At 29.9% G+C, this 13,457-nt stretch overlaps 2 protein-coding genes across 2 annotated transcripts; both read right to left on the bottom strand.

Moving 5' to 3' along the window:
- Positions 1–7,676: 7,676 nt before the first annotated feature.
- LOC130803804 (uncharacterized) lies at positions 7,677–8,084 on the bottom strand. The gene has a single exon (XM_057668006.1). It carries the CDS (start codon positions 8,082–8,084, stop codon positions 7,677–7,679), a length of 408 nt encoding a protein of 135 aa, XP_057523989.1.
- Positions 8,085–8,104: 20 nt separating this feature from the next.
- Positions 8,105–9,347, bottom strand: LOC130803805 (uncharacterized). The gene is made up of 4 exons (XM_057668008.1): positions 8,922–9,347; positions 8,811–8,870; positions 8,392–8,743; positions 8,105–8,295 (listed from the first exon to the last, which is right to left on the bottom strand). Exons 1-4 carry the CDS (start codon positions 9,345–9,347, stop codon positions 8,105–8,107), a joined length of 1,029 nt encoding a protein of 342 aa, XP_057523991.1.
- Between the last annotated feature and the right edge of the window lie 4,110 nt (positions 9,348–13,457).

Raw genomic sequence — 13,457 nt, forward strand, 5'->3', positions numbered from 1 at the left:
ATTTGGGCTGCATCCGTTTTAGTCAGAGCAAATCTGGGAAATCGTCTCAAGAATAATGAGTATTTAAATATTTAAATTGGATATTTTAAATAATATAATTAAACTGTTTAGTAAAATTCAGAATTTACACCGTTTTAAATAAAAATTCGGGTTTACTCGCTAGCCAGTAACCAGTGGCCGATGCTCAAACCTAAGATCAGTGATTGGAATATAATGTACGTGCTAATCATCGTTTTACAAGGTAGTGAAGATATTAAGGTTTTTGGATTGCTTGGTAAAAGATTGTTGGTTGTTGACTTTTTAGCTGGTTTATTTGAAAGTTGAAAGTGTTGTTTATTTTTGTTAGTTTTTTAGCTTGCTGGATAAGTCAATGTTTAAGAATATATTTTGTAAATTTAGTATTGGTTATTAATTGTTTATTACAGGAAAAGTAACCTAACAAACCCAAAACTATTAAAAAAAGTTAACAATTTTACTTTAAAAGCTAACTTTTTAGCTGGCGACAAAATATTTATTTACATTTTAGACCAACATGTTAAAAGACAAAATTCATCAAAAAATCAGCCTAAAATTCATTTAATAAATATCCTTTGTTTTATACTAGTATAGTTTATGATGAAATAAGTTCAATTAAGTTAAGAAAACATGTAAAGCATATAATTTATTAGCAAAAAAAACTAACTCAATTAAAAGTTTAAACTGAGAATTGAAGCCTGAAATATGTTATATATTCTAACGGTTACTGTTAATATTTCTTTTGTTGGAAAAGCTTCACTTGTGAGGAAGATTTCATATCGCTAAAAGAGTAGGTTGTAAACTTATATATAATACTTGATAGGTAAATCTCCTAATACTATATGATTTTGAAAAAGAGTGTCCGAGTTTACGGATGCCCCACAAATGTGTCCATAGGAGTGAATTCATGGGGTATTTATGTGACAAATTGTCACAACCGGACGCCTTTCATCGACTCTTTTAGTAAGGACATTATTTTGATAAGTAGTCATAATCATAAACTAAAAATGAGAGTTAAAGAATTAAGATTCGTCAGTCATAGCCCATAGGAATAATTTTTTAATATTGCCCATTGGAATATGATTAAGATACGAATAAATTAATTAACAATATATAGTTTGTTTGATTAGAGACATAATAACAAAAGGAACCCCGGCCCCCTAATCACATTCTTATTCTGTTATTCTTCAAATTCTTGTAGTGTCACGCATGTTATGTTTGTGCATGAACACAAAATATTCTTCAATCACCGCTAAAGAATCCCTCTGTAAAACATTCGATAACATGCCAATTTGTCAATGATGAATAATTGTTGGATTGATCAAAGAACTACAAATGGTCCTCGCAATAGAGTGTTTGATAAAATACTTTATTTAGTATTTTTAACTTATTTGATGGTTGAATGGTCAAACCATTTAAATATAGTATTTGGTTTACTAACTTATTGAAATAAGCTAATTTAGAACATGTTGCTTCTATTTGCGTGTTCAAAATTAATTGGTCAAATCAACTACTTCAATCAACTATCAATTATTTATCGTTTGTCATATACACCTCAATAAACGTCTTGAAATCCTATATAAAACAAGATTAATCCAAGTAAAATTTCACAATGCAAATAAGACCGAAATTAGAATTTTAAATTATAGAGTTAAATAGTCGATATACTTAACTTGATTATATTGCCTAGTTGATTGATACTCAATTGCAAATAATTATATTATAAGTATAGAAATGCAAACTAAAATTCTAATGTTATCGTTTCAAAAAAAAAAAAGCTAAGTTTCAAAGTGGGAAAATTTTATAATTTTAGACAAAATGGTTATCAAACTTGAATAAACTATTAATTTTGTAGCTTATACCTTCTAAATACATCCTAAAAGCTTTGGTCAAATTTCTCTGTTCATAAAGTGAAATATTTAAAACAAAAAAAAAATTAAAAAATGGAGTGAATACTTCATATGTCTTTTTACTTGACTTTGCTCTTGTTAGTTAGTTAATAATAAAAATATGTTTGTTAAATGATTTTTAGCCAGTTTAAGTTACTTTAGTTAATTTTTTCTATTGACTTTTTTTTGTTGGACTAATTTTTATTTCTAGTAAACATAGTTAACAACTAATATCTAATTTCATCAAATATTTTCCAAAACAACTAGATTAAACGCCAACAGAAACAACAAATAATTTCTAGTTAATCAAACAAGTCAATAAAAAAGTCAACTAACACTCAACTATTTGACAAATAATCCAATTATATTTTCGTATTGAAAACCAATTTATTGCAAATATGCAAGAGCATGCATTCTAGTTTGAATGGGGATTATAACATAGAACTGGATCATTGAACAAGACATAATACTACAGGCTTAACTAAGCATACAGTCGCACACGATGAAATTAATCCTCACTCTATCTCAATAAATTTGTCTGATAGATATTTTGCGGTAAATAAAAAAATAATAAATGGATATTTTATGGAAAATGTAATATATAAAAAAATTTAAATATGTAATTAAAAAGAGAGGGTGAAATAAAACAAATTTATTAGGAAAAACTAAAAAGAAAAATAGAGTAAACACGTAGGGCTTGGGATGAAACCCATTCCTGTACTGTCTGCACTAGCCACTACGTTACTAGATTAATGCACGACTGTGCTCATTTGTCTGTACTGAGTACTGACACGGACCTCATTTATACTCCTACAACTAAGAAATTAAGGCAATCTATGCCAATTTCTTAATACATTTTTCTTTGTCGTCCGCAAATTCACGACGGGTTGGATTGAACATAGAAGTATATTATCACTACATGATCATGGCTCATGCGCTTCAACGCTTGCATGGGCACACTGCATTCATGTATTCTCATTTATCACTATCACTACCATTATAATTATCGTTACCATTTTTTTATAAAATATATATAAATATTTCATAGGATTGATTGTTGTATACGCAGTATTAATTAAAGTTAGATATTTATGTAAGGAGGGTCAAACATCTAAATATAAGGAGACACGTGATAATGAGCTAGAAATAATGTTAGGGAGATAGAATTACATAAAAGATAAGTATAGAAAAAGCATGTGAATTTTATTAGATTTTGACCTAGTTAAAAAGATATAGCTAATCGACCAAACAATTTTTAATTTGGTAAAGCACAAAAATAGCTAGCATCCCCTTTTAAATCAAATACACACATTTCTTTAATATTTATCAACGTGAGAAAAGTTGATATTAGCTTATTTATTTTTATAATCTCTCTATTTCTTTAAGTTTACCCTATATAAACAACTCAAAAATTTCTTACATATTTAAATAATATGTTGCAAATTAAAAAAAAATATAGAAAAAGGAATCACATTAAAAAACTTTCCTTAAAGAGCAATAAAAAAAAGTCAAAAAATAAAAGGGAGAAAGAAATGGAAAAAGACATGTGTAGTAGACTAGTAACACTATTGTAGTTTGTAATGGGACAGGAGAAGAGTATGGTCGTTTCTCGTTTGGCATGCATAGGAATAAAGAATTGAATGAACTTCACATGCTTTGCCCCATCTCATCACTTACCACCCTTTTTTATCATTCCTTATTCTTTAATTTGCAACCTTTATTGGTTATTCTTATTTCCTTTCAAAGCGTTATTTTAACTAGTACGAAAAATGCATGTGGTTTAATGGATAGAGCATTTGTATGTGGAGCAGAATATTTGAAATTGGACCCTTATTGAGTGCAGGTATCAATCGGGGGGTTTCTTGACTGCGCACATCTCTCTTTACTCCCTTCTTAGGGGAACGAGTATGATTTGTCCGCATCTTTCAGGAAAAAAAGAAAACCCTCCACCCGGACCTTGCCTAATACGAGATAGTAGGAGTGTCCTCTACTTTTACCTTTTGCTTTATTTTAACTAATATAACATAATTAATATTTAATATAGTCTAATTAGTCATATTGTATACCTGTTTTTTCTTGATCTTAAGTTCAAAGCCTTAATTAAACCGTTAGAGTGTTCAAAATATTAATTGAACCACTTGAACTGATAGGATTGTAATTGAATATTTGAGACTAATAAGATGTTGAATATAATAAGTTGGACAGTAATTTAATCAGGGACGTCCCAATATGGGACTATAGGGTGAATCGAACACCATGACCACAGGTGTACAATAGTTTAATTGAACCACTTCAACTTGGATTATATGTTTCACAATTTTTAATAACTTTTTTTGATAAAATAATATCCAGACTATGATTTAGGCATGATCGACTGCCCCTTAGCCTATTACATTTGTATTTGGTGGACTTATGGTAGTTTATTGTAAATTTAATTCATTATCATGAAATGACATAAAAGTAGGATGCTTGAGATTGAAGATCGTCTTACCAAACTTGTCAAATCTAGTTAAGGTAAAGGCCTACAAATCAAGCCAATATATTCAAAGAGTCTAAACTAACATGTCAGGCTAACATATTCAACTTCTATTTCTTGTTAGCTCAAGTAAATTTGTCACAAAGATTGGTTGATTACTTATTGTAAACATACAAATTAGTCATAATTTTGTAATAAATTATTTTTATTGTTTGGATGGTCATAAGTCAAGTATTACTACCAACAAGTTTGATCTCCAACACAAATTATTTCTCTGAGTATACATGACATGACAAATTTTTTTGAATTTGTTGCACAATATATAAAAAAGTTTTCATTTCTTTTCGTATAATATATATCAAATTTATAAGGAGAAAGGGGTTCCAGTGTTGTTTCTTATAATTTTTGGACCCTAGGCGAAAGCTAATCTTTCTACTACCATATGATTTTGGAAAACAATAAACCTCACCAAGTATATGTGCAAGTCAACACTCTTGACCCGTGGGTTTGTGGGCCCGAGCTCACGGGTATCCCTTGTCCACACGAGTGAACCGCGGTGAGATTATGAGACGAATTGTCATGACCTAATAGCAAAACTTTAAAAAACCCTTTTATAAGTAAAGTTTTGGTTCTTTTTTCTTCAAATATGCATAATATAATTTCTCTTTTTTTCTATCACATCAATGTCAAATAAAGATACTCATTTAAGATGGTATAATGATAAAGTACTTAAGAACAAACTAATTTTTAATAATAAGGATTAACACAATTTAAGTCCCTTCATAAGTTGGCACCTTGCACCTTAAAACTACTCGAGAAACGGCCCTGACTTTATCCTATTGAGATACCTACATTATTACATAGAAAAAACTCTTACATTTAACGTTTAAATGTTGCTTTGCCAATGGAGCCAACGGGCCGTTTGGTAGGTGGTAATAAACGGTGGTAATGGGAATGAAAAGCTATTGTAATTTTAGTTGAAAAATCTCTTTGCTATCTTAATGGCCATGCTTGTCTAACTTCAATCATCTCATTTTCTTCATAAAATTCATTCCAATGCATTATTATTGGGAGATGTGGTATTAGAAGGTAATGAAAATTTGTACACAAAAAAACTTTTTTGTGATCAAAGTTTCATTACCATGGGAATGATATCGAACTTTTGACGAAATTTTACACTATAAATCATTCTCATTACCTCCATTTAATAGCACTAACCAAACGGACCGCAAGAGTACTAAATATTTCACATCGTAGGAGTACTAGTTTTTTGTGTTTGGTTGTGTTGAAATACTCTTATGCTATGTTTGGGAATGTTGATTTCATTTGAAAGTATGGATTTGAATCAAATTTAGTGTTTGACAAATAAAAATATTTCAAATTCGGATTTGAGTCAAATGCACCAATATTTTAGAAGTGGTTAAAGATGAAGATTTGAGAATGACTTCCCAAATCTTGTTATTTTCAAATAAAGTCATTCTCAAATCCTTTATTAATGATTTCATAATTAAGATGGAAAGTAAGATGTTACATCAGGATCTCCAGCTAACTAAATTAATGGCTTTGCTTTTACCTTTTTCCTTGGAAATAATTTTCTTAAGAAAAATATATCAATCTTCGAATACTTGACTTCAAAATTTTTTTTTTAAAGAAAAAAAAAACTTTTCAAAACAACTAAAACGAAAAAAGAGCTGGTTTCGTAAAAAAAAATGTTTACTTATAATTATAAATAATAATAAATGTCATAATCTGTTCGAGAGTAGAAGATATTATATAGGACCCGAATTATTTAGTTTTATAGTCTTATTTTTTTTATTCTTCTTTGTAGATATAATTTGTCGTTTTTTTATTTTTCTTAAACTCTAATTATATTTTTTATGAGCGTAATACACCAAGTATAATAATTACGATGGTATATATTATCAATGGTTGCTACTCCCACCAATTCAATTTAGTTGTTTCAATTGATTTGTATACAAAAATTAAGAAAATGAGAGGACCGCCTAAAATAGTAGACACATGTGTAAAATTGTGTATTAATACTATTAAGAAAATAAGAGGACCACCTAAAATAGTAAGCTTATGTGCAACATTAGGTATTTTTAATATTAAAAAATAAGGAGACACACCCAAAAGTGTATGTCTTAAAATGGAAATGGGACAATAAAGATGAACTGCCCAAATAAAAAAATGGGACAACTAAAAAGAATCGGAGCGAATATTAAGTAGGATTATTTCGATCACATGCATGCATGCATGCAATCCAATTTAAAATTTTAAATGTTATGCATATGAACCTTTTGTTTATTTTATAATATAAATAATTATTTCAAAAAATTGAAAGTTAATATGACTTGCTTATAGTATTAAAATTAATTGATACAAAAACATAATATTAAATGTAATTGTTAGGTGAAGTTGGTATCCCAAATATATCTACGGACTACACTATATTTTATGGTTATTATTTTTTACAACAAAAAGAAATATGTGAATACAATGTCAAAATACTCCAAATCAATTTTTTAAATAATAAAATTGTCAATTTTTTTTCTCTCTCTGTAGCATTAATATAAACAATAAACTATGAGAAGAAATGTAATTGATAATAGCAAATTCATTTATTAAAAACATAGTTGTAAGTATATTGAAATGAAAGGAATTAGACGACCTCATAGTAATGAATAAGAAAGAAAAAAAAAGAAAAGAAAAACAAAGCATAATAATAAATAATTGGGAAATTCCACATGGTAGCATCCAGTTTTCATGAAATGCCAGTAGTAGCACTTTTTAAAGAAAATTCCACATGGTAGTATCCAGTTTATGCACAAACTAATTGCCATAGCATTTTCCGTTAAATTCTTGTTAAATTACGTTTAATTCATCATTTTGTAAGTTTTTTCCACATGGTAGCATCGAGTTTTTGTTTAAGTCAAAATGTTAACTTTAAATTCACCAATTTAATGTCTAATCACCGTTTAATTCATTAACGCCCATAAATATTGTAATAATTTTATTTTCATTCAAATTGTTGGCATTATAAAGTTTAAAAGGTAAGTAGCCAAGCGCTAATACATATTTACTTAATTAGCACTAATACATATTATCAAAGTTCAAAGTTGCAAAGTACTAGTTCAAAAGGTGTCTTCCAAGCACTAATACATATTTACTTAATTAGCACTTATACATATTTACTTAAAGCACTAGTACATATGAGTCTTCCAAGCACTAGTTCAAAAGGTGCCTTCTAAGCACTAATACATATCTAGCACTAAGACGTATTTACATAACTATATTTAGGATGCTTTTGAAGATGACGGCGTAGAAATCGTCTTTTTACCCTTTTTTTGCTTAGCCGTCAATCCACCCTTGCAAGTCTTCACATTGTGTTCAAACTCCTTGCCTCTACTACACTTCACAGTCTTAGACGTTTTCCCCTTTCGTTCTTCTTCTGCTTCCCTCTTTCTATTCTTTGCAGGTCTTCCAATTGCTCTCTTCATCATTGGTGGCTTAATTAGTGGGAACTGCATCTCTGGCCAATGCTCAGGGTCTGGAATAGATCTAATAGTGCTTGCATATGCTTGCTTGTACATTTTGCAACTGTACCAATCACTGCAAAACCTTATGGGATCTTGGCTTGAATGTAGAATGACCCTCACAGCATGCTTGCAAGGGATCCTAGTGAGTTGCAATGCGTTGAACATGCATGTTCTGTCATTTAAGTTCACAGACAAGGTGGATTACCATCTTTAATCTCATAAAATCCATCACCAGAATTGAAAGCCTTACATGTTCTTGAGTCTGAAATCAGGGACTTCACTCTCTTCACTATATTAGGACATAAATCAATGTCTATCCAGTTTTCACTCTTTTCCTTTCTTGTGGCCATCCTTACCATAGTTATCCTCCTTATACCTATCACACAAATGCGCCTTATTCAACTTCATGGATTTCAAGTTCTAAAGCAAGAAATTTATGATTTATAACAAGAAAGTTTAAAGCATAGATTACCCTCAAGTAGTGTTAAAACAGGTTTGCACCTATCAACTCCAAGAGTTGCATTGAAGCTCTCAACAAAGTTCGTTTTGTTCTCGTCACAACTAACATTATGGTCAAATGCATACTTTGTCCATCTTGATTGATCTCCAATATCTGCAAGCCACTCCCTTGCCGTACGGTTCGCGTCGTCAATGGCTTCCATATCTTTCTTGAACTTAAATAGAGAAGTGGCATTTGCAGCCCTCCAAAATAGTGCATACATCAACGGCCCCAGATATTTTTTCTTCCAGTTTGCAGATAAATGCTTGCAGCAATATCTCCTCCCAGCAGTTGGCCATAGCTCATTCAAGGCTATCTCAATTCCCTGCACAAGTAATTTATGAGCATAATTATGTATAAACAAGTGCTAAGGTTATAAATGAATAACTGACCTTCTGTCTATCAGATATGATGGTCCAATCATCACCTCTACCACTGTCTTTTAGTATGTACTTCAAGTGCCACACAAAAAATTTTCATGTTTCTTGATCTTCACCAGAAACAATAGCCCAAGCAATAGGAAATAGCTGATTATTACCATCTAGAGCAATAGCTGAAAGGAGTGTGCCTCCATATTGACCTTTGACATGTGCACCCTCAACCCCAATTAAACATCTACAACCATTGACAAATCCACTAATTTTAGCTCTAAAAGAAATGAAAATGCTAGTGAATGTCAAAGGCCTTTCAATGGAGTCTTCTGCTTCCCATGCACAAATAGCAACAGAGCGCTGATTAGTTTGCTTCACCATCTCTACATAACCAGGTAAGTAGCCATAACTCTCATCATGTCCTCCGTTAATCTCTTTCAATGTCAATGTCCTCATTTTATACAATGTGCTAGTCTTCAAACTCACCCTAAACCTAGACTGCAATAGTTCATTTAAAGTCCTCCCAGAGATGTCATTGTTTGCCCTAATGTCATCCATTAGCTTAGTAGCTGCCCATTTTATAGTGACGCTTGCAAATCCCTAAGACTCCTAACCGATTTCATGAGACTACTTTCCTCTTCAAGTGCACCAACCAAAATAAAAATCATTTCATTGTCATTGAACCTCTCAAACATGGTTATTAGGTCTTGATCACAATTTAGTTTAACATGATTCATCTTCCAAACATATGCAAATGAGGGATTTTTAGGTATAAGCTTGTTTGTTTTAATGCACTCATCTTCCCATTCCATTACCAAATCTAGCAAAGTTACTTTATCCTTATCATCTATATCCAAGTCTACTTCAACACATAACCATTTAAAACGTAAACCACATATTTAGGCATTTTGCAATTTGAAATCAACAATTCAAAAAGCCTTAGTTCATTATTGAATTCAAACCTCAAGTTCAAAAAGCCCTAACTCAGGTTCAAAAAATTCATTACATTTCAAAAAATTCAGTAACATATTGTGCTTTTTTGAATTCTAAGTACCTTCCTCAATTGATATTTGTTATGAATAAAGGAATTGCAAGCTTACAACATCAAGAACCAAAAGGCAGTGTATTCATCGCAAGCTTACAACACCAATAAGCCCTAACTGAACTCTAACTACTTACAACATCAAAAATAGCAAAATTAATGCCCTAATTACAAGCTTTTAATTCATGAATAGCTTTTAATTGTCAAAACCAGAAGAAAACGATGAAGAAGACCATGACCCCACTAATTGCAATTCAAGCACAGAAAAGGAAGAAGGAATTCAAACAATTCGAAGCACAGAAAACACAGCATCAAAAATAGCAAAATCAATGCCCTAAATTCCACATGTATTCATTTGCAACAAACACAGAAAAGGAAGAAGGAAGAAAAATACCTGTGAAATCGCAGCTGTGTTGCAGAGATGGCCGGTGAGATTGAAGAAGGAAGATGGCCTGTGAAATCAAAGAACAATGATGCCGGGTGAAATTGCAGTGAACTCGAAGGAGGAAGGAGGGATGAACTTCGAATGTGAAAGAAGGCAGTGTAATTTCAAAATTATATGGGTTTAACGGTCAAGAAACGTTTTGGTACGTTTAAGGCTACGAAAAACTTAAATGCAAGAGTTGGATGCTACCATGTAGAATTTTCTTTAAAAAGTGCTACCACTGGCATTTCATGAAAATTGAATGCTACCATGTGAAATTTTCCTAAATAATAAAATAAATCAAGCAAAAGACCAAAATAGTAGAATTAAGCAAAACTATAAAATAAGCAATATTGGGAGTAATCAATATCACATTGTCACCCTTAAAACTTAATGATTTGACAATTTTACGTTAAACGTATACAAATCTTAAAAGATTAAGACTTCAATAAATTAAAAATCTATATTATGTTAAAAAAAAAAATGGTAGATAGGTAATTAGTTGCTTGATGGTCACTATTTTACGATGATCCACCTACTCACATGTCTTGGTCTCCATATATATATTGATTCCTACAAGAATAATAGGTGGAATATTAATGTAAGAAACGCGTGGAGCATACTTTCAACTTCCAAGCATTCAACTACTTTTCACTATACTATTTTTTCACACCAAGTACATACTAACACTAACATGTGTAATATTTACTCATATTCATCATAATTATCTCATTTGATTTTTATAGGTTTATCAATGCACATATTTAATTGTAACTATCACAAATAGTGTTTTATAAAAATTATGAAATATTAATTTTAATATAATTTACATTGAAATGAATCAAACAAGATCCTATTTGACTATATTTTAACTTATAAATTAAGAATAAAATACAAATTAAAAGTGATCGATAAATAACATTAAAAAATCAAATGGAACAATAATAGTGAATAAGAAAGAGTAGTACATATAGAAAATTAAGTCTTGTTCTAATTAGACTAGAGTAATGAATAAGTATTATTTTCCTCATGTAAAGTATTGAGTTCGATTCTTATCTAGTATTTTTCTTCTCTTTGCTTTACCTAGAAATACAATTTGTATCTCTTTATATATATATATATATATATATATATATATATATATATATATATATATATATATATATATATATATATATATATATATATATATATATATTTGTGAGAGATAATCTCTTTAAAAGATCATCTTTAATTGGGTCAATTTATAAAAAATATAAAGTAAAAGGAAGTCTGAGACACGATTTCACAAAATATTTGTAACATCTAGATTGTCTCTTCTCGCATTCTATTTTTGAAATTGTCAAGGATAGTTAGGAAATTATATTCAAAAAACTTAATATAGGACTGTTGAACCGAATTTAAATAGAAGAATAAATTAAAAAGTTAGGACTTTTCCTTATTTTATCACATGCCTATATACTATATGACATGCATGTAAATTTGATAATTACCATGTTTGAATAGATTTCTGATTATTAAGTTAAATCGAGATCGTGAATGTTAACCTGCCAATTGATAGCCCCACATGATATTAATTCAAGCTTTTTTTTAAAAATGGAAAGCTTAAAATCATAGCCGTCGATTAGCAAGGGTAAAGCGGACTTTCGCTCAGAGCTCTAAATTTTGTAGGGCCCAAAATTATATATAATTTACAATTTTTGCTATGTAATATAAGTTATTCAGATTTTATATAAAATAAGAGTAGTTAAAATATCAACAAATACAAAACAAAAAGTGTATTATATAAATTATTATGCCTTAAGTGTTTAAGAGTCTTTTTTTATCTTTTATTCTGGGGCCTAAAACTGAACGATTGACCCTACTTAAAACTCGTTATTTAGACATGCACTTTGAAAAAGAAAATGCATAGTAAATAGCTAGACATATTAATTATAAATACATATATGATATAACCATAATTTAGAATGTTAAATAAAGTACCTCATATGTAACTTCTTTTTGATATAAAAATGCAACAATTGATGTACGGTTAGCCAATCAAAAATAACTTATCTAAAACGCTTCACAAAACCAATAACGATGATAGATAAGTTTTCAATGAATATTGAAAACTAGAATATATCACTAATGAGAATACAATCAAACAAGCAATAATATAAGCACTATGGTTCATACAAAATTTACAAGTTTGAGTGTTTGATTTAGCTTGAGCTAGTGTTTCTATTTTATAATTTAAACATTCAATTAAACACCCCTTAATTAATAGTTTGATTAAATAATCAGTTATAAGGTCCAATAAGAAATTGAATTCTGATACCATGTTATAGATCGGTGTTTAAAAAAGATTCGATGACCCGATAACCCAAACTTGTAACCAAACTCGATTTGAACCGACTTGAAAAGGGACTGACAATTAGGTAAAAACTTACATGAAAATGCCATTAATACATAAACCCAAAACACCTAATTTGAAATCAAACCGATGATTTGAATGATCAACTATACCCTTGTATGTCTTTTAGCTTTGCAAATATAAAATTTAACATGAAAGTGCCATCAAGTGAAGAGAAGGAAATGGATGGGGGTATTAAAAGTCCATTATTTTTGGTGGGGAAGCTCCTTTGCCTTGGTATGATAGCATATTTAGCATTACTTACCAGTTTCACAACTGTCGTTGGGTCACGTGATTGTGCTACAGACACCAAATATCTGCCGTCATTTAACATTACCTTTTCATTATTTGCCTCAACATTCAGAGTTTAAATGTTTTCAAATATAATTTTAGCATTATTGTTCTTAAAAATTCAATCAAATTGGGTGAAGCTAATAGTTTAAATGAAAGAGATTAGAAATGTTCATATTAACATTATAAAAAGATTTAAGATGGAGCAGAAAAATGCCAAAAGCATTGAGCAGTTAAACGATTTTGTTAAGTTCATAGCAAAATTAACAACTATTACTCTATTATTTCAACATATAGCTGAAATAGTTTTTTGAAAAATATTAAAAGGTAATTAAAATTTAAATCCATAAACTATCACCTTAACTAAAAGTCTGAGGTATCATATCAAAGAAACTAAATTAAAATTAGAGGTGTTCAAAACAAAACCAACAACCTAAAATATTTGATTCAAAAGTAATCTAATAATCCAAATGAACAATTCTACTTTAAACATACTCTATTTAGTGAAGTAGTATT

This window comes from Amaranthus tricolor, chromosome 17, assembly GCF_026212465.1.
Source record: "Amaranthus tricolor cultivar Red isolate AtriRed21 chromosome 17, ASM2621246v1, whole genome shotgun sequence".
In the NCBI taxonomy this organism is placed as follows: Eukaryota; Viridiplantae; Streptophyta; class Magnoliopsida; order Caryophyllales; family Amaranthaceae; genus Amaranthus; species Amaranthus tricolor.